The following is a 21,321-nucleotide window of genomic DNA, read 5'->3' on the forward strand; positions in this document are numbered from 1 at the left end:
TCTAAGAGTGAGAAAAAAAAGCGCCAAACACGGGGAGCGGACGTGATAATAAGTATAAATCCAGAAACAAAAATTTTCTACGACCTTATTTTCGCCTTATAAGTGCCTTTCTTTTTTTCCCGGGGAGTAAGGTATGAAATTAATTTTATTATAAATGGACGTACGTTCTCGTTGATATGCACACCAGTAGAAATAAGATTTTGAAAATCATCTATTTTCAGCGCTCGCCGCTTGTCTCCTTGATCCTTGATCCTGTGATTATCGGCAGTTGGTGTCCCAGTTCTGTTTTTCTGCGGGTTGATGTCACCGTCGCTTGCAGAATATGACTGCTCCTGTCCTTTTTGATCGGCTTCTCGGCTGCTCGATTTTCAATCGTTGTATTCTCGCGGCACTGCACTATGTGTGCTCCTCGGCGTGCAAAAAAAAAATTTGACTCTTACCAAACCCCACACCTAGCACCAAAACTGTTACGTGGGAAAACCGAAAGGTAAGGAGGTGCTTCGCGAGAGCGATCAAAACCTTGGAATCTTGAAGACTTTTATTTAAGATACTTATTTATAAGGCAAAGACGCGTGTGTGTTCCCGATTTATTTCCCGATCACTCCGATTGTTCTCTTCGTTCTTCTCTCTGTCTGCCCGAGTACGCCTTTCGTTCTCCCTGTCTGTCCGAGTCTTCTCTTCGTTCTCCCGATTTTAAAGCTTGCCGGGCCTTATATTACCTCGTTCCCATCCCGTCGTCGGTACCCTCTTGATAAGGTAGCTTCGTGGTTACCAGGGGGAGTTAGTATGATATGCCTAGCATATGGTATGTAACAATACTTTGAATATTATACTCATACTGAAATATACTAATTTCTTAGTTATCGTAAGTACCGTTTACTTGAACACTTAGTTTTTTAAAGTAATTTTTGAATAATGCAACTTATAATAATATTGAATAGTTGAATATACAGTAAATAAGTATTTATTTCAAGGAAAAGTAATGTTGTCCACCATAGAAAGAAGCAATTAGATTTCTAATATCATTATTGTTCTTGGCCCAGCAGATAAGGTCTTTATCTTGTGTGCAGGAAGTGAGAGGTACAAATCTCTGTAGAAACTCTTAATTTTTTTTTCTTATGAAAAACGAGTTACAACAAAAGAAAAAAATTTCAAAATATGTGGTGTGGCATTGTTGTGTGGGACACAGGAGATAGAAATTACGTCATAGGGGTGTAGGGAAAATAAGACGCAAAATCCACTTCTGTCACATTTTTTTACGAGGTCACCGATCTATAATCATTGATTTACTTTCACGCATAACGTGTCTATAAAGGTATACCTTAAAAAGTTTTCAAACTGTTGGTATCAGTTTCGTGTACTTAAATCTCTTGATTTGCTAATTCTGCCTGGCTAAAGGCTTCTTTTAATGTTCCTATCCCTGGACTGTGAGGAATAGAATGTTTTGACAAGAAGCACATTATTTCTTTCTCTCAATTTAAAATTTCACTCACGAAACTTTGTTATATTTTTTAAAATAACTATGAAATTTTATTTACTTTCAAATATTGCTTAAAGATTCAACCTGACTGCCAACGCTCAGTCTGTCAGGAGGAACTACGACGTGTTATCCCCCCACAGGTAAGAAGTTAACTTCGTATTGACATTTCTCAAAAGCCTCGTGTTACATACTACTCCTAAAAATATCATATTTCCTAATTTACAGATAGAGCCCATAGGATTGATGGTGTTACAGCAGAAGCATTTTCTTTTTTATTGCCACGAGCGTAAATATTAGAATCACCGTGCTCAGTCAGAATAAACAGGACACGTAAATAGGTACAAAATATGTATTTTTAGAACACTATAATGGCTTTTTAAACGTTATAACAGTTATTACAAAAAAAGTTATCATCTAGTAGGTATTGATTTGCACTCGAATGCGTTGACTATGAGAGTAGTGGATGTCTACTGCCAACTAATTAAGGACGTTTATTACAGTCAGAGGGTAAATTTACAGAGTGCAGTGAGGAAGGAGCGAGCATGGGGCAGCGCCGGCAACTTTTTTCAATTTTCAATTTCAATATTAATTAACAAAAGTATGGATGTATAAAGATTTTTTTAATTCCAACATGATTGTGAACAACATAACATTTGTATTCAAATATTTGATTAGAACGTTCTTGACAATGAATTTTTTTTACTTATGATGGTTATGATGATGTGAGAGATAGTACTTATTTATTAAAAAACATTATAATTTATGACACTTAAGGGTTACTTAAATTTCATTTAAAAAAGATTTGCTGTGAAGTAGAGTTCGTTTTGCATTGTATGTAATAAATCATACAATTATGTATAAAGTCATTAATGGATGTATGTCTTTTGTGCCTGCAATGAAAGCGCAAATTTTAGTAACGGTAAAAGCATTCGAAAAATACAATGCGTGGACAAGAGTTTTATATTTAGAAATTTTTTGATAACCATAGAACTAAAGGTTCTTTATCGAAAATGAATTCCTATTTAAGACGCGATTAAAACCATTTGCGAGACAATAAAAAAATGTTGTATCTGTGACAGATTCATAAATTTTTGAAATGTTGAGCAGGATAGGGAAAAAAATACTGCAAAACGTGTAAAAGCGTTTATAAGCTTAAGGTGGCTCCTCACTAAATCAAAACACTGGAGTATTAAATGATATTTTAAAAGATGATTCTTGAAGGTGCAAGAAGTCTTTTCCCAAAATTTTAGACCTCGTCACCACTAAAATTGTTGAAAAAAACTAACTGGAAAATAGACTCTGTAACATGGCCTCTTATGGAGGGTCGTCAAATTAGTGGCGCAGGTTGTATGATATCTCAGCAAAGATACTGTAGTTCTTAATAGAAAACTATGTAGCAGATAGAAGAAATCAGAATCTTTCCAACGATATTCAGGTACTTGGACATTACCATGGGTTTTATAGGATATTTTGTGAAAATAGTAGATAACTGTGCAAGTCATGGAACAGATAAAAAGTGTGGGGCGTCTGCTACACCGAAGAGCGGTAGCCCGCGTAGTTTGAATTGGTCAGAAAGTTGTACGTTAAATGAATAGGAGTTGTGGGGAATCGTAATTATAATAAAAATAAATGAGACGCTGAACTAAGAAAATAATTTAATGCGGGGATGACTTATGTACTTTTTTGACTAATAGATAAAATTAATAGAATATGTCACGATAAAGTTAGGACACGGTTGTATTTACTCGTCACTAATAAATAACTTGTAGATTTTTTCTAAAGTTTTTTTTTTTGGTCACCCGTGGCTTATTATTAGGTACTTATCGTCAGCTTAGTATTATTTACATACAAGGGTTATGTTGTCAGATTTGTATACCTACGTCTGCTCGAGTCACTGTATTGTACGATATAGGTCAACGGTGTAGATGTGACTAAACTTTTTTTGAAGGGACTATAGGTACCTATCCATTTTTAGTCAAGAACCTCCACAGCCAATGAAAAGCTGTGTTGCAGTATGCTTACTCTTCTTGTGGGATTTATAGTGAGGAGCCACCATAACACGTTAAGTACTACGCAACTGATTACATTAGATGATAAATTAAGTACTAAAAATAATTGTTTTATTTTTAATGACTTTAAAACGTGACAGGACACAGAATATTATGACATTGCCAATATGTGTGAGTACATACCAATCCTTTGAGTGATACAAGTACGATGCGATGCATTAATAGACGAGGTAAAAAAAGATCTTTACGTGATTTGCTTTCTCTGTGGCGTTAAACAGAATGTTTTTAAGGAGGAGGGATCTCTGAGAAACGTTGTTGAATTAGTCGTATAATTAAAAATCAGAAGATTACCTTTGTTTATTTGTATAGTACAGAGTTTTAAAGACACCTAGAGACAATTACAATACAATTACAATAAAAAATTACATGTTAAAATGTGCATTGTTAAAACAGGTTCAAATATGATACTTTATTTAAAATTTATAAGAAAGTTGTATACCAATTATGTAGAAAAAAAATTGACGATGGTTGTAGATGTAAAAGAAGAATTTCTTGCTTTTTTCATCTCTTGTACTCATAGCTGTGGATAGAACCACCTGGCCCTCTAAATAATTAATCTTACCCTATAAAAAAAATTTTTGATAACTACACATTAACAGTTCACGGGATAGAGTGAATAAAAGACGATGCCGAATATTGCCTTATAATCTCGAACAAACTTACATGTATGGTTATAACAGAGCCAAACTGATCAGTTCAGTACAATCACACAATAGCCCAGACTTATTGCCAATTCATATTTTTTTAAAAATTAGTAAGAATTAAAAAATTGTTTTACTAATCTTTTTAACACTTGCTCACACACTTAGAAAAGCAGTCATTTTTTCAATTGTATCAGGAGTGAATAGTGACCAATACAGTCGTTATACGTAATATTTATTAATAAAAAATAACTATCTGTCACATTGTCACTACTATCATTAATAAAATAAGAGTAATTGCTAAAAGTATCATAATTAAACATCGAAATACAGAAATAACAGTGTTTGAAACATTGTTAAAATCCAGAAATCTTTACATTTCCGTACCCTTGTTTATGGTACCTTTTTTTATCACAGTGTTTCACTAATTTGATATCCTCTGATTTTGGTTTATTTCTGGATCTTATTTTCATGTATTGTCGTGATCAGTCAGATACGCAATTGTTTGCAATCAAAACTTTACCTCATACAAGAGGCCTAGCTAAACATAGGTTTCCCGTATTATTTCTCACAAAGATGCTTTTTTGTTTTTGACTTAAATTATTTAATACCTTAGTCAACAGTATAGGCAGTACAGTGCGACTGCTTGCACCTCCACAAAGTTAATAATAAAATGCGCCTGAAATATTTCTATCGTTATATTAACAGATAGTGTGAGTAGAACGTCACTTAACAACTGGTTTGTGTACACTTTACGCTCATCTTCCGACATCATAGTCACGTAACGTGCACAAAAAACAGACAATCTGAAACAAAGCAGTGGTCATGGATGCCTCTTTTCTTACTGCTTTATTCACGTAGTGACAACTTAACAGCAGAAGCACACTGTTGCAGATTGTAAGCAAGTTAAAAAAAATGCGAGGAACACGCTGTAATAAACATTCAAATTAATTAAGAAGAAAATAAGCATTGAACGAGATGTAACCCGTAAAGTTATTGCAGTGTATCAGGAAGAACATGTTATTTGGATGAGTGTCAGATATGTGCTGATTTTCTATGATATTTTTTACTTTTATGCACCTACTTCTATTTCTCTCTTCTGGCAAAAATTTTGGTCAATCTATGATAAAAGTAAAAGTCATACATGATCAGATACGTTAACGTTAGTCATAGTCTGACAAATTTTATAGTAACAGTATGTCCGTAAACTATTGAACCTAACAGGCAGTTACTCACTTCCACAAAAAAACCAATCATATACCCAGCATGTCGTTCCCAGGTGTATATGGGGACCTTAGCACCAATCTAAGAAGAGGGGTGTGATGTCAAACACTGTTGCACCATACTTCCCAATGCTACTTTTTTTTTTACTGTCTACTTTAAGCATAATCAGCTCACTTTATATGTATGGAAGTTGATACGTATGTACATTATAAAAGTGTCACAGCACACGTGCATCACACAATTTAAGTGCAACCACGTATAAACAAACTCAACAGCCGAATATTGTGGAATTTAATATACCCTTCGCAAAAATAGTGCAACATACTATCTAGCCTCCATTCGTTGGTACCCTGTACCTTGAAAATGACGCGATGGACATACCTGCAGTAAATACCAGATGAATGTTTACCTTACTAAATCAGAATGCAGATCTTCACCCTTTAAACGAGCCATGGCTAAATGTATGTAATCCATTGCTAACCTTAATTAAGCTAGATATGATGTCCCCTACCACACTAATAAATAAAATCGAAGAGAAAAGCCAAAACTGACAAAAATCCTCTGGAAGTCTCTCACTAAATAGATTGCCTTTTGTCATTTAAGTAGGTACGTGCTTTGTCGTTCGATATTATTTACAGCATAACATTGAAAGAACCAACTGATAGGCCAGAAAGTGTGATTCACGAGCAGCATATTGTTCACTTATAAGTGAATATTTGTAGGGGACTTACTGCTCGGTGCACGAACTGTATTACATTATACTAGAGACTGGCTGGTAAACGTGGAAGGGGCTCGCGCACACAAGTAAGGTAGTGTAAACTGCTCCGTCTGAGCTTGTGTTGGTGTGCTCGACCCCCGCCCCTATTAATTCCCAATCTTCGGGGCTCTCTGGCGATCGCTCCGCTGAGTTCGCGCCGGGTTAAGAGTCGGCTTTCGTGGGCCCTCGAGGAAGGTCGGAAAGCTCCCCCGTGGCAGCCAGGCTCTCGTAGTTCAGTTGAAAAGTCGGCCATCGAACACAGAACGAACAAAACTAGATCTTTCCACGCAGACAGCAGTTTGTCAACAGTTTCCGTTCCCCGCTGGATCAAGGAAGCTTGTTAATCAAACTCGTCATCGAGCAGTGAATTCTCTCTCCCACTAGAGTGACTTCAGTAAGATCTTTCAATTGTCCTCTTTGTTTGAGGTAGTATTTTGTTATTTGTTATTAAAAGCTTAGACTCCTCGAACAACGCTTTCAATCGTTGTTTCGTGGCAGCTAGCTGTTTATTAATCTCATTCGCATACGCGTCTCAAATTTCCTCGAGACATTCTCTTGGTGATTGTATGTTATATTTAGACTAATAAACAATTTTGGTTAGTTTAAGTATTGTCGTTGATATTTAGTTTCAATCTCCTTTGCAAAAAAACAAAGGGAAATTTATAATTTTCGAAAGAGAAACATTTCCTGATGTGAGTAGAAGATCCTCAAAGGATAAACAAAAAAACTGGTGATTTCGATTCGTGACTTGGAAAGTTAGAGCCACGAGAAAAAGCCAGAGCAACTTTTCAAAGCTTTTCATGGTAGCAGAGCGTGGTTTTTCATCATCAGAAACAGTTTTCCTTTTAAAAAATATTTTCAGAGAGTGAAATCAAGTGAATTCATGATTTCAAACACAACATCAGCCGCCTGGTGATACGAGAGTGAGGAAGAGGGAACGATCGAGTGTGGAAGGGAGTGTTGACAATAACAACGGTGGTCTCTTCAGTTATCGCCTCAGTTATCGCCGCTTCTTCCTTGTGCGGTTCTTCGAAGGGCAGAGAGGCTTCAATCCCTACCACCTACGCGTTGTCATCACCCGTTCGACTCAACTTGTATACATGCAGGCCAGTTCTTCGGCGTTCGCACGAGGTAGAGGAGTACGGGGACAAAGGTGTGACGGGGACGGTTAGTCGTCTTCTCCTTCTCGCACAACGTAGATACGATATAGTAACATTGGTCGTCTCTCTTCTACTCCCGTAAAGCCGGTTGTAAGCGTAGCGCTCTCGCTGTTTTGTTTACTTCGTTGGCTCATCAACGGTACTTTCTTACTGTATTTAGCTGTCGTCTACTACTTTCATTATGAACGACTTGTTGAAAGCGCAACTGAAGTTATATGGATTTCTATCCAACTTTTACGTAAACACGGTCAGCAAAACTCCAGTAGAAAATCGGAATGCTACGTATTATAAGGCTCGTCTGGATTTGCTCAAGTCGTATTGGACAAAATTCGAATCGAATAACGAAAAGCTGATGACGATAGAAGACGAAAACCCAAATATTCCTTACTTTGAAGAGGAAATTTATATAACAGGAGAGACTGAATACATCAGCGCATTAAGTCGTATTTGCGATTTAATTTACCAACTCGAGCCGCCCGCGACGGCCACCGGTCCGAACCCTATCGTTCAAAATTTTACGGCCGCTGCGCCTAATCTTATGCTTCCTGCTAATTCGCTTCCAACTTTCTCTGGAAATCAAGCTGAGTGGGAGAGTTTTAAGCAGCGTTTTTGCTCCCTTATTAAAGATAAGGCCAGTATATCTCGCATAGAGAAGTTACAACACTTACCTACCGCAGTACAGGGTCCGGCCGCTCAACGATTAAAGGGACTTGACGTGACCGAGACCAACTTCGACGTCGCGTGGGGAAAGCTCTTACGCCGGTACGATAATCCACGTATCCGTCTCTCTTCCACGCTAGAGAATTTAATGAAACTCCCGGAGGTTAAATCTCGTAATATACAGGATCTTAACGAGATCATAGACCGAACCGAGGAAGCTGTTCGCGCGTTGCGTGATTTGAATTGTCCTATCGATCACTATGACAATTGGATAGTGCATTGCATAGTCCGCAAGCTAGACGTTAACACACGCGAGGCTTGGGAGATATCCCAGGGAGCCACCGAAGGGTTTTCGACTTATGATTCAATTTTGAAATTTTTAGAAAAACGGATTCAAACCTTAGAGCAGGCTTATTCTTCAAACGACAATCAGGGGTCGCAGAATAAGCGGGGTTCGTCGTCTCGTTCTTCTAATCGTGTCACGGCTCATAACACGCAAACGGTTGATTCATCGAGTTCAAAAGCTACGCCGTCGTGTGACCTTTGTCAAGGTAATCATTGGTTGAATCGTTGCCGTCAATTCAACGCAAAAACCCCAGCACAGAGATGTGAATTATGTAAAAGCTTGAAGCTCTGTTTGAATTGTTTGAGGAAGGGGCAATTTTCAAGTAAATGTTCTTCGCCTAACCGTTGTTTTACGTGCAATGCCGCGCACCATTCAAAATTGCACATCGATGGCAGCTCATCGAATAAATCGTCAAGCAACCGCGAAAATAAACCCGGAGATAATAGTCCGAACAATCCCGGTCTTGATGTTAATTTAGACGGTGAAGGTTCTCAGGTAGCTTCGCATAGTGTTTCTGTCGGTGCTTCAGTCTTATTAGCGACTGCTCGCATAAAAATTTCTAATTCATTTGGAAAATCGCTAACGGTTCGTGCTTTGATTGATCCTTGTGCAGAGAGATGTTTCATAACGCAACGTACCGTGCAGCATTTAAGTTTAGATACTGAAAAAACCTCACTTTCAGTGATTGGCGTGGGAACTGAGGCACCTGCCAGATGCAACACGGTTGCGCAGGGTATTTTGCAATCTAGTTCAGATCAGAATTTCGCGATGGGATTTTCCGCTCTAGTCCTGAATGAGCTTACGGGTTGTTTACCTAAGGAGAAAGTTCCTCAAGGGCATTGGCCTCATATTAATGGTCTGACTTTAGCCGATCCCCAATTCGCAGTGCCCGCGAGAGTAGATTGTATTTTAGGAGCCGACGTATATTCCACTTTGATTCTGGATGGCATAAAAAGGGGTCCGATCGGGTCACCACTAGCTCAACAGTCTGTCTTCGGCTGGTTATTGACTGGACCCGTATCGCCTTTGCCTGCGAAAGATACGTCCAAGTTGGTTCGCTCATTTCATGTGGTTGCGGAACCATCGCTTTCACAGCAGCTTGCGACGTTTTGGGAGATTGAAGAGGTGCCTCGCAAGGTTCCTTTAACTCCAGACGAGGACTTTTGCGAGATGCATTTTTCGAGCACGCATTTTCGCGATGAGAACGGGCGTTTTGTGGTCCGTTTGCCATTTGCCAAGCGCCCTAATTTGGTTGGTTCCCGCGACCTAGCTGCAGCCTGTTTGCGTCATTCTGAGCGATGATTGCAGAAGAATCCTCAACTCGCTGCTCGTTATCAAGCATTTATGCTCGAGTACATCGAGTTAGGGCACATGGAGTTAGTTCCTCCTCAGCAAGTTCCGAACCCTTCGTATTACCTGCCCCATCATGCAGTTGTTAAGCCAGACAATCTTGAAAAATTACGTGTCGTTTTCAACGCTTCTCAGAAGGCTAAAAATGGTCTTTCCTTGAATGATGTACTCCTGCCTGGACCGAAATTGCAGGCTAATATTTTAATCGTATTAACACTTTGGCAACGGTTCAAGTTTGTGTTTACAGCAGACGTGATCAAGATGTTTCGACAGATAGGGATTCATCCAGCTGATTCCGATTGGCAAAGAGTTCTGTGGAGGCAGGATGAATCGCAACCAATTCAAGATTATCGGTGTGTCACGGTGACCTACGGCACTGCTTCAGCCCCATATCTCTCGCTTCGGGTCATGAAGCAGCTTTCGCTCGATGGTGCCCATGAATATCCTGAGGCAACTGTCATCCTTCAACAGATGCTGTATGTTGATGACATTTTTGCCGGCGCAGACTCTGTGGACGATGCTCTTCGTAAGCGAGATCAGCTGGTGGCGTTACTCGGAACGGCTGGTATGGCACTCAGCAAGTGGGCGGCTAACGAGAATCAATTATTGTCAGGCTTACAATCCACTGCTTACAAGACGGAGGTAACGGTAAAAACCACCGAGGTAATCTCAACTTTGGGTCTTAAATGGTTGCCAGGCGAGGATACCTTTACTTTTTCAGTTCACACTGCATCTCAAGCTCTACAAGTCACTAAGCGTTCGATTTTATCTGAAATAGCCAGATTATTTGACCCACTTGGCTGGCTGGCACCTATAATTATTGTAGCTAAAGTTTTAATGCAAGACTTATGGCTTGATAACCTCGATTGGGACACGCCAGTGCCGGAATCTTTACAGGATAGGTGGCTGCAGTTCAGGGCTGAGCTTCCAAATATCTCTCTCATTCGGATCCCAAGGTGGCTTAACACAACTGAGAAGGAAGAGTGGCATCTCCATGGGTTTGCTGACGCATCGCAGAGAGCATACGCAGCTGCTCTTTACTCTGTCGTACCAGGTCGTCAGCCTATGCTTCTGTTGGCGAAGACTAAGGTCGCACCAACGAAGGTTCAGTCACTGCCGAGGTTGGAGCTCTGCGCTGCTACCCTGCTGGCACGACTTATCAATCATCTGCTTGAATCGCCGCTAAAACCGCCAGTTAACATCCACGCCTGGTCAGACTCTAGGGTTGTCTTGGAATGGCTAAAGAGTCATCCATCAAAGTGGCAGACCTTCGTGGCCAACCGGACTAGCGAAATAAAAACTCGGTTGCCAACTGCGACTTGGAGGCACGTGAGGTCCGCCGATAATGCAGCAGACTGCGCGACTAGAGGCCTCACACCATCCGTACTCGCCGATTATCAGTTGTGGTGGCATGGACCAGCTTGGCTGCCACTGCCAGAGTCTGCTTGGCCGACTTCAGGCCCTTTTAAACCCCAGATAGATGAAGAGGTTCACGTTCTTGCAGCCACGGAAGTGAAAATCGACGATGACAGAACAACTTCTGGATGTAACTGCTTACCATCCCTTCAGCAGTTCTCAAATTTTAGCAAGATAATTCGTATTTTAGCTTACTGCTGTGCTTGGCGTTTTAAAGCCACTGCAAAAACCGAAGACTCAAATCGAATCTTGTCTCAAAGAGACTGGGCCATGGCTCGTATCTACTGTTTCAGAGCCATTCAACTCCAACATTTCAAAGAAGAGCACGCTCAGTTACTCTCTGGGAAGCCGCTCTCCAAGCGAAGCCTGCTCGCACGTCTCAGCCCGTTTGTATGCAGTCAAGGTCTCATTTGGGTTGGAGGACGTTTACACCTCTCAGCACTTCCTTACAACGAGAAGCACCCTGTGATTCTACCTGGTGCGTGTATCTTCGTGAAACGACTAGTAGAAGAGACCCATGAATTGACACTCCACGGCGGCACCCAACTCATGCTGTCGCACTTGTACCGATCCCTGTGGATAACAAGAGGATCTGCTGTGGCCACAGGAGTTTATCGACGCTGCGTACGATGTGCTCGTTCAACGTTCCACGCCTGACCCAGCAGATGGGACCGTTGCCGATTACACGCACAACGCCTTCTCGTGCCTTCACGGTTACTGGGTTGGACTATACCGGTCCGTTTCCTGTGCTGTTCTCAAGAGGCAGAGGAGCAAAAACGACGAAGGGCTACATCGCTATATTTATTTGTCTTGTTACTCGAGCAGTACATATTGAAGTGGTGTCTGACCTTTCCACCGATTGTTTCATTGCAGCTTTTACTCGTTTCACAGCTCGTCGAGGTGTGTGCCACACCATTTATTCAGACAACGCCACCACGTTCACAAAAGCAGCGAAGGAGCTAAAAGCTCTGTTCAACTTGGCGTCGCCTTTCTTCGACTGCATTGCCTCTACACTGGCTAGTCGTGGCACCGAGTGGTCCTTTATCCCTCCACGAGCTCCTCACTTTGGTGGTCTGTGGGAGGCTGCCGTTCGGAGCTTTAAACATCATTTCCGTAGAGTGATTGGAGAGCTCAAGCTCACCTTCGAAGAGCTTACTACATTGGCCACTAAGATTGAGGCCTGCCTGAATTCTAGGCCACTCTGTCCACTCAGCACCGATGCCAACGAAGCAGTTGCACTGACGCCGTCGCACTTCCTGGTGGGCTCCTCATTGCTCGCCCATCCCGAGCCCTACGATGATACCAAACAACCAGCATCCTTCAACAGTCGGTGGAGGTTGCTCAGCCTTCTGCGGGATTCATTCTGGGCCCGCTGGATGCTTCATCATCTACAACGTCGCAACAAATGGCTAAACCCAAGGCCTAATTTGCGGCAAGGTGACGTAGTACTGCTGACTGATGAACTCTCGCCCCCGACCCAGTGGCGACTTGGTCTGGTGACTGAGACCCATCCAGGTGATGACGGACTCGTACGGGTTGTCACGGTGAAAACTGCGAATTCGTCATTCAAGCGCCCCATCGTGAAGTTGATTAAACTCCCTACCGAGCCGGAATTGGAGCAGCTACATTTTTTTTATTCATTCTAATTAATGTTAATTTAGTTTTGAAAATTTATGATTCAATTTATTTTCTTTGAAACCAAATGCCTGTTATTCAATTATACAGAATTTTGATATTGTTGTAAAACTACCTAAGAAGCGTTGGTAGTCTAGGGACAGTTTCTATTAGCTTATTAGGCTTTCCTATTCTTTAGTAGTGTATAATTGTTTTGTTGACGCAAGTGCGTCAAAGTGGGCGGAATGTTCACTTATAAGTGAATATTTGTAGGGGACTTACTGCTTGGTGCACGAACTGTATTACATTATACTAGAGACTGGCTGGTAAACGTGGAAGGGGCTCGCGCACACAAGTAAGGTAGTGTAAACTGCTCCGTCTGAGCTTGTGTTGGTGTGCTCGACCCCCGCCCCTATTAATTCCCAATCTTCGGGGCTCTCTGGCGATCGCTCCGCTGAGTTCGCGCCGGGTTAAGAGTCGGCTTTCGTGGGCCCTCGAGGAAGGTCGGAAAGCTCCCCCGTGGCAGCCAGGCTCTCGTAGTTCAGTTGAAAAGTCGGCCATCGAACACAGAACGAACAAAACTAGATCTTTCCACGCAGACAGCAGTTTGTCAACAGTTTCCGTTCCCCGCTGGATCAAGGAAGCTTGTTAATCAAACTCGTCATCGAGCAGTGAATTCTCTCTCCCACTAGAGTGACTTCAGTAAGATCTTTCAATTGTCCTCTTTGTTTGAGGTAGTATTTTGTTATTTGTTATTAAAAGCTTAGACTCCTCGAACAACGCTTTCAATCGTTGTTTCGTGGCAGCTAGCTGTTTATTAATCTCATTCGCATACGCGTCTCAAATTTCCTCGAGACATTCTCTTGGTGATTGTATGTTATATTTAGACTAATAAACAATTTTGGTTAGTTTAAGTATTGTCGTTGATATTTAGTTTCAATCTCCTTTGCAAAAAAACAAAGGGAAATTTATAATTTTCGAAAGAGAAACATTTCCTGATGTGAGTAGAAGATCCTCAAAGGATAAACAAAAAAACTGGTGATTTCGATTCGTGACTTGGAAAGTTAGAGCCACGAGAAAAAGCCAGAGCAACTTTTCAAAGCTTTTCAATATACTTCCTACTTACTTTTTACTTTTGTGAAAGAGGACGTGAAAAAATGATAACAGCAAGATAAGCAAGTATACAAGTAACGAGAAACGTTACTTCCCCTTTATTGATACAATAAAAACGAGACGAGGGAGAAGTAGATTACGTGTATTTCTCACAACGAGTCAAAGCAAGAATCTCCAACACCCAACTAATCCTATCAGACCATAAGTCATGAGAAAGTTCCAAATTTTTCTCACTGAAGCCTCCATGGTGACAGCAGTCGCAGTGATAAATGTGTGTAGAAAAAACAGCCCGCACTCGTAGCACAAGCAGTTTTTATCAGGCTCCTATATTAAGTGCCTATACTAAATATATAGAGCCTTGCCAATTCACTGCACACGTGGCACCAAACTGTGTTATTTTTCTAGCTAAAATATACGTAAGTTTGCAAAGACTGTAAAAATTATCTTAAAATTACCCAGAAAACGTGAAACACAAATATTCAGTGTATGTGATCGTAGTACTTTTGCTCAACTGTACAAAAATGCCATTAATCTAGGCAACATCAGCGTCTGATGTAAGCTGGCGCGAACTAACACTACTAGCGTCTCTTCTAGACGAACGGAAACCGCAGCTGTTTAAATAATTAATAACTGGAGAAAATTTAAAGATGAACAGCTTAAAAGTCCTTATACAATAGTTTTTATGTATTCAGACTCTTATAAGTAATTATTTGCAAGGTTTATGTACACTAATCTACTCAGTGCTACAGTAAGAGCTGTTGTTATCAAATTCTGCAGATAAAGTTACTTACCTTCGTATAAATGTTCCTAACAGATAAGGAAAACATACTTCGGTTAAATTCTTTGTTCTTGATAACATAAGCACGTTCACTATTTGGAAAATTTTTGCAGAAACAAAATGTTTAGTGTAAAAAGTTAGGTTGTAAATAGAACAAGGATAAGATGATAGAAACATTAAGTATTTTGACACAATTTATTATTTAATTAGTCATGCAAAGTTTTTGATATCTTACAAAGTGATTGATGAGAGAACTAAAATTTCATTTGCTTTGATATCTTATAGATCATGAATAGTCATTATAAAATATAGAAAATAACTGCGCAAGATGGAATTTTTTATGGCACTTGAAGATATCTTAGCCAGCAGAAACCTTTTTACCCACCTCTTTACTTCATCATAACCTCTTCTTTGTTTTTTATTACCATCTTTTGTAATGTTGAAAAGGAGATCTTTGATTAAATAACTTGTGACGAATACGTTTAGTAGGTATAAATCCGTTGTTTATCAACTTTCAAGGTCTCTGCAACACAAAACAAAAGTCATTATTGTATTTAATGTTTTAGTGTAGCATACAACACTTTTTCATTGATTTGAACAATTCTTCTTCAGAGAAGCTAGGTTTTTCTTATTTAATTTTATTTATTAAATTTTTTTTACATACGCTTCCAGTATGTTTTTAATGTTTCACGTTTGAATACTACATATCTACTTATACAAATTTTAAAAAATCGCACTTCAATAAGATTTCTGATTTTCTTTGTACAACTACATTTGAAGTAAAAAGCAAATTAATATGAAGGGTCAGTCTGAGATAAGGATTAAAAAAATTTTATTGGTACAGCCAATTTCAAACTTTTTTGGTAATAAAAACTACTTGTTTTTAAGGTGGTTGCCTCAGCATAAATCTGTTATCAAACATTTATTTTAAACAATGCTGTACTAGATTCACTATTTGTGCCACCATTAGCTTATGCACGAGCACTATAATAATATCCTTCCTAATTCGTTTTATATCTGACTAAATTTTATTAGTAATTGTTATCTCAATATTATTACCTTTTTTTTTGCATTCTATGCTTTGTTACTTTTTGCTAATAATTTTTGTGGTTTTTTTTATTTCTCTTTCTCATTTGCTTTCGTTTCAAAAAAATGTTTCTTGTCTTTTTCGGCTCTTATGCTCTCATTATAATTCGTAGCTTTTTTTATACTTTTTTTGGATCTATGTACTATTTTCAAGGCTTATAACATCTACAATGTTACATGTGAGTTTTATAAAAAAGTGTACCGTGCTTATTAATAGGTTGGGTTACGTTAGACCTTAATGTTTTTGGTTGGATAACAGAATCCATTGGCTTTTGTTGGAACTCTTATGTAGTTTATTGTGTCTATTATAAACGAAAATGAAGTACAAGTATGAACTATTTGTTGGGTCAAAAAAATTATTTTTTTTCAAAAATTTCTCACACACTGTGTCTACAGCCATTGAAAAACAAGATGCGTTTTAATGTCTATAAGTATCTAATTCTTTAATGGCTTAGTTAAAAATTTCAGGAACCTAACAGTTTTTTATTTTTCATAACAAGCACTTTGAATCAATTTAAAGAAGTTTGTTCTAAAACACACTTAAAAAGATATGGAGTAATAAGAAATTATGATAGAAAAGTCTAATACAGTAAGCTTTATTGAGGCTTTCTCAATGCTTGTGATGATAGAGGCCCTTTCAGCGATGTACGTTATTAAAATGACTTAAAAACAGAAATTTAATGATCTTCTTCTGTTCTTTTTTAGTTCTTATAATAAGTATTAATCTTTAGTCACTTTTATTAATTCTAGTACAGATACAAAAATTAACTTAAAATAATATAAACTTGAGTTGCTTATATTATAAAAATTTCTAAATAAAAAGATTTTCATACTACACTGCATTTAAAGTATGGAAAATCTTGATACATAAAAGAGTTACTAGTCCTTATTAGTAACTCCATAATCAATGTATAAATAGATGTACTTGCAACCTCTTATGGTAGTGGAAGATTGTTAACGATCAGGTATGATGGCTACAAGATTGATGATAAAAACATATAGAGACATTTGGTACGAAAAAATTCCACAATGTTTTTTAATGAGTCTCATCTAACGTACTATGGCTGATTTATCAGACTATTCTACGTAGACAACACATTTTATAGGCTACTGACATAGCTTAAGAAAGAAATAAAAATGTAATTTCTTTGACGTAAAATTAATAGTTTCTAGCATACTTACATGCTACATAATGTTTTACTTGATTATCAACTGCTAACTTTATAACATATTACAAAGTGTACTCCGTGTATAGAGTACAAAGGTGCCAACACGCAACTTTGAATTATATTTCACAGATTCTTACTTGTTATCATGATAAGCCATAGTCGTAATAACTTATTTAATATCTCGTTATCATGGGAGTTTAAGATCATTTTGTCTGACAACTTGCCCACACAGAATAGTATAATTAATGAGAATACAAAGAAATAGTTACAGTTACTTAGAAACCTTCTATATAGTACACATTTGTGTTTAGTTATTAGGGATGATAGAAAAAAATTAGATTACAAGTTGATTGATTTTATATAATATTACTGGAAAATTGAGATATTTCATCTATCAAAAAAACTTTCGTTTTTGTGTATATAGAATGTAAGTTATAATTTTTATTTTTATTAGTCTATGAGTTCTTGTCGTTGATTTAGGCACTTACTAGTAAAATAAGAAAGAAAGCTTTAATACTTGAAAAATGGAATCTGACGTTGCTATCCCCAATATTTTAAAGGACTTTTTATAGACAATTGCTAGAGAATGTCTCAACAAAGTCTAAAGAAAAGTAATTTATTCAAATGATTATTGTAAGTTCTAAGATTTTAAATTTCAAAGTCACGTATTATTAATACTAAATTATACGTATCGTTTCATGAATTTCAATATCTAATTCTATGTTTTAACTCATTAGCTAAACCTAATTCCAAATAACAATGTTAATTGAGATAAAATTAATGCATGGATATATATTGTTATGTTGTTAACACATAAACGTATTAAAAGTTTGCCAAAACAGTGGATTCTTACCCAAGCCAGTCATGGTACTTTTTCCTCATAAAATTGAACTTCTGTCATTTGAATCTTATACGAGTTGTTCTATTAGGAAACCGTTAACTGTAATAATTAATAAGATACTATAAAATACTCATAAACCATGCCATTTAAGGTTGTATAGGACACAACTTGTACGGTAGAGTGCACTTTTCAAACAAAATTTTTATTTAGTCTTCTAAATACTTAACGATAACATTACAAATAAATTACTAACATATAGTATGGTTAGATCAAGAAAAAACTATGTTTAAGCAAATCGCTCACTTTCTTATGAGAATATAGCCATTTAAAAAAAAGCTACTTAACGCTTATAAACTTATATAGTTGATTTCGGATTTCGATCAAAAACCTATCATTATCTTGAGAAGTAAATTTTCATTACATTACATTCGTTACATTTATAACTTTTTTTGATTGTAAAATTCTGATCATTTATGTCGAAAATTCACTTGGTAGAGAAATTATCATAAACAATTATGGTTTTATTGTAAACAGTCAAGTTATTCAATTATTTTATTATTCCTAGTCAAAACCTTTTAGTCTCTTGAGAAATTAATTGTGTACAATCGTAACTATTTTTTCATGTAAATTATTAACATGCGCTTAGAAGATTATTTTTTAATGGCTATATTGTTATGAACAATTGAGCAATTTGTTTCAACAAAATTTTTTCCTAATTATAACAGAGTAAATGTTTATAATTTATCAACCATGTTATCGTGAAGTATTTAAAAAACTTAAAAAAAAAATTTTGTTTCAAACGTGCACTCTAGCGTAATAGGTGTCCTATACAACCTACACCTAAAATCAAGGTAAAACTCATGAAAAAAAAGTGTATGGATTTATATAAGCTCAATGTTACAAACAAAACCTTAAAATATCAGATTTACCGTAAATTGTATACATTCAAGCTGTTAGTCCACCATATGTAGCAAGAACGTTCTATTTCATAATAACCGGGTCTTCAAATCAAACTTCACTTGAAAATTTTAGTAAAGGTTTCTTTAAACACAGCTACAGAAGAAGTCGTATAGACACCACGGGAGCAGTTGAAAAAGCTTTAAATCTCTAGTTCTTTATCTTTGCCTTTGCCTGAGTAAACAATGCATGAAAAATCTGTGAACATATTATCTTTCTCTCCCAAGATTTAAAAGTAATTATGGAACGTCTAAGTGTTAGTTTTTTTTTTGTGTAAGTTTCTACAATGTTACTTTTATTATTATTATATGTTTTAAATGAACGTTCCAGAATTGACAGAAAAAAATTATTGCAACATAAACTTTAATATTGACCATTTTTTTCTCATTGTTAACCGTTGAAAATATTTTTACTCTAAACAACAATGATCACATTTACTACAGTTTAGCATATTCACGTATCTAAATCTCGTATTTTATAAATATTCTTACTCATACTACTAGTTACAACCACACCAAAATACCACTGTCTAAGGTAGGTTAAATAGAATATACACACACATACTCGTATACTCATACTTGGTCACTAAATCCCGAACACTAGACCATCCTTATTTATTTATGTCCTCAAAAATTTTATCTTGTTTTAAAGATATTTGTTGTATGTCATAATAATTAAAATTTAAATCTTAATAATTATTTGATGCGTTACAACGTTTTCTTGTATTTTTACGAGTCTTAATTCTCAAAATATTTTGGTCACTTCGTATTTTACTTTAGTCGCGTTCTTGGAACATAACTTTTTTTTTACAGATATCGCTTTTCCGTTACTATTTTTATATTTGATATTATTAACTTAAGCCGTAGTACTTACTATGTAACACTTGTTTTACCGACGTCTGAGGTATCTAGTAAGTTTACACTGACTATAGCTGAATCTTTCTAATCATCTCCATCTCTATATTTGTGAAAATGGCAATCGTGCTCAAGAAATTAATATACATTAACATTTCGTACTGGATACTGTAATTTAAAAATAACTCCTTTCGGCATATTTTTCTTCCTAATAATGAGTTGTAGTACTAGTCCAAATAAAAAGGTGAAGAATATAGATCGTGGAATCAAATATCTGGCTTGTAAATTTATTAAACTGTGTTACAATATTAATATTACTTAGGACTACACTGATGATTACAAGTCTCCCTCCTGAAGTCAGTTGCAATTCAACCAAAGTTGTGAATGCTACTATATTAGACATCATTCAAACAATGATACGGATCACTAGCTTTGTACATATATTATAGTACTAGTCACAGCGATTCTTTCACTGGCTTTCTTATTTAATATGAGCTCGAGATTTTCTATAGTATTTTATAAAGTGGTACTTATGTTTCGCAATTTTTTGTCAAAATTCAAGCTGATTTATCGTAAGAGTAGAGTAAGTAATTAAGCAGAGGCTGTAATAAAGTTTTACCTCTAGCCCTACGTGCTAAAAAGCTTATGTATTGCTCAATGACTTTGAAATTGAGACTCAATGAGTGCTCGTTATGCTACACTACAATATTCCTAACCAAAATTAGTATATAATTAGGCCACTGTAATGAACTATTGGCTAAATAAGTCACAAGAGGATCTTTGTCAGTTAAAACTGTAAGCAATACCACAGACACAAAGCTTGTTCTTAAATCCATAGAAAATGTATTTAGAACTCTATATCAATACAGTAGAATTTTGTTAACTTGAATCTCTCTAACAGAAGATTCTTTCTATCTCAAAATAAATTTTTGGCCCTTAAAATGTTTGTTAACTCAAAAAAATCGTTTGTTAAACAATACTCTCGTTAACTTCAATTCGTTTTGCCGAGAAAAATCTCTTTATTTGTAATATTCTGTCCAAAAGCCTTGATGATTATTAGCAACAAACTGCAAATCCCTGGAAATTAGAATATAATAACATACATAATTTGATGGTATGAGTATTAGTATGGTTACGTACAAAAAAATCGTTAGTACTAATCAGTTGATCGTCGTGATAGTGAGTCCTCAGAAAAAATAAGAATGTTTAAGTATTCCTCAAAAGTAAAAGTTATTGGAGCTATAAAGTGTAACATGAAAAGTGTGTAAAATCTCGTCTGTCGCGAGAACGGCTGAAAGTGCTCACTCACAAAAGTGCCCAACGCGCCATAAGAAGTTTTCACTTCAATAATATAAATAACGGTTTTTATAATGGTATTAGTTGTCACTTGATAAAGATCCATGCTAGGAGGATTAAATAAAAAGGACTCATTATAAATAATTCGATCTTCACTTTATCCGTTTTTAGGAAACGTTGCGGCCGTTTCCGTCTTGTTGTGCACACGTCTCAAGCAGAAACTGTAATACTGAAATGACCGTTATGTTTCTCTTAAAAGAATAAAGTAAATATAATTTTTTTAATAATAGCCCTGTTCATTTAATGAACCAAAAATAACATTATTATTAATAATGTGACATCTCATGTCATACATTTCATATTTATAACTTCAAAACACAGAGTATCACTTTCAAAATATAAAAAGCAGGAGCTCAATGATCTCAAACCATCGGGTGGTATACCTGATTCTGCAATTGCGTGACATATGACTTACTTATTTTGAAGCAAGCTACCGTTGCAAAACTTAAA

General features: G+C 36.9%; 3 protein-coding genes across 3 annotated transcripts; all 3 read left to right on the forward strand.

Annotated features, from left to right (window-relative positions):
- The first annotated feature begins 7,512 nt into the window (after window positions 1–7,512).
- Window positions 7,513–9,639, forward strand: LOC149374644 (uncharacterized). The gene has a single exon (XM_089592392.1). The coding sequence runs from the start codon at window positions 7,513–7,515 to the stop codon at window positions 9,637–9,639; it is 2,127 nt and encodes a 708-aa protein (XP_089448518.1).
- Window positions 9,640–9,681: 42 nt separating this feature from the next.
- Window positions 9,682–11,760, forward strand: LOC149374645 (uncharacterized). Its single transcript, XM_089592393.1, has one exon. It carries the CDS (start codon window positions 9,682–9,684, stop codon window positions 11,758–11,760), a length of 2,079 nt encoding a protein of 692 aa, XP_089448519.1.
- An 8-nt stretch (window positions 11,761–11,768) lies between these two features.
- On the forward strand, window positions 11,769–12,749 carry LOC149374646 (uncharacterized). Its single transcript, XM_089592394.1, has one exon. The coding sequence runs from the start codon at window positions 11,769–11,771 to the stop codon at window positions 12,747–12,749; it is 981 nt and encodes a 326-aa protein (XP_089448520.1).
- The last annotated feature ends 8,572 nt before the right edge of the window (window positions 12,750–21,321 follow it).

Source organism: Copidosoma floridanum, unplaced genomic scaffold (assembly GCF_036245765.1).
Source record: "Copidosoma floridanum isolate Cflo_tuat_1 unplaced genomic scaffold, Cflo_Japanese_pri ptg000016l, whole genome shotgun sequence".
In the NCBI taxonomy this organism is placed as follows: Eukaryota; Metazoa; Arthropoda; class Insecta; order Hymenoptera; family Encyrtidae; genus Copidosoma; species Copidosoma floridanum.

Coding starts and splice junctions, on each gene's coding strand:
- LOC149374646 (XM_089592394.1), top strand. CDS start 11,769: ATGGGACCGTTGCCGATTACACGCACAACGCCTTCTCGTGCCTTCACG.
- LOC149374644 (XM_089592392.1), top strand. CDS start 7,513: ATGAACGACTTGTTGAAAGCGCAACTGAAGTTATATGGATTTCTATCC.
- LOC149374645 (XM_089592393.1), top strand. CDS start 9,682: ATGCTCGAGTACATCGAGTTAGGGCACATGGAGTTAGTTCCTCCTCAG.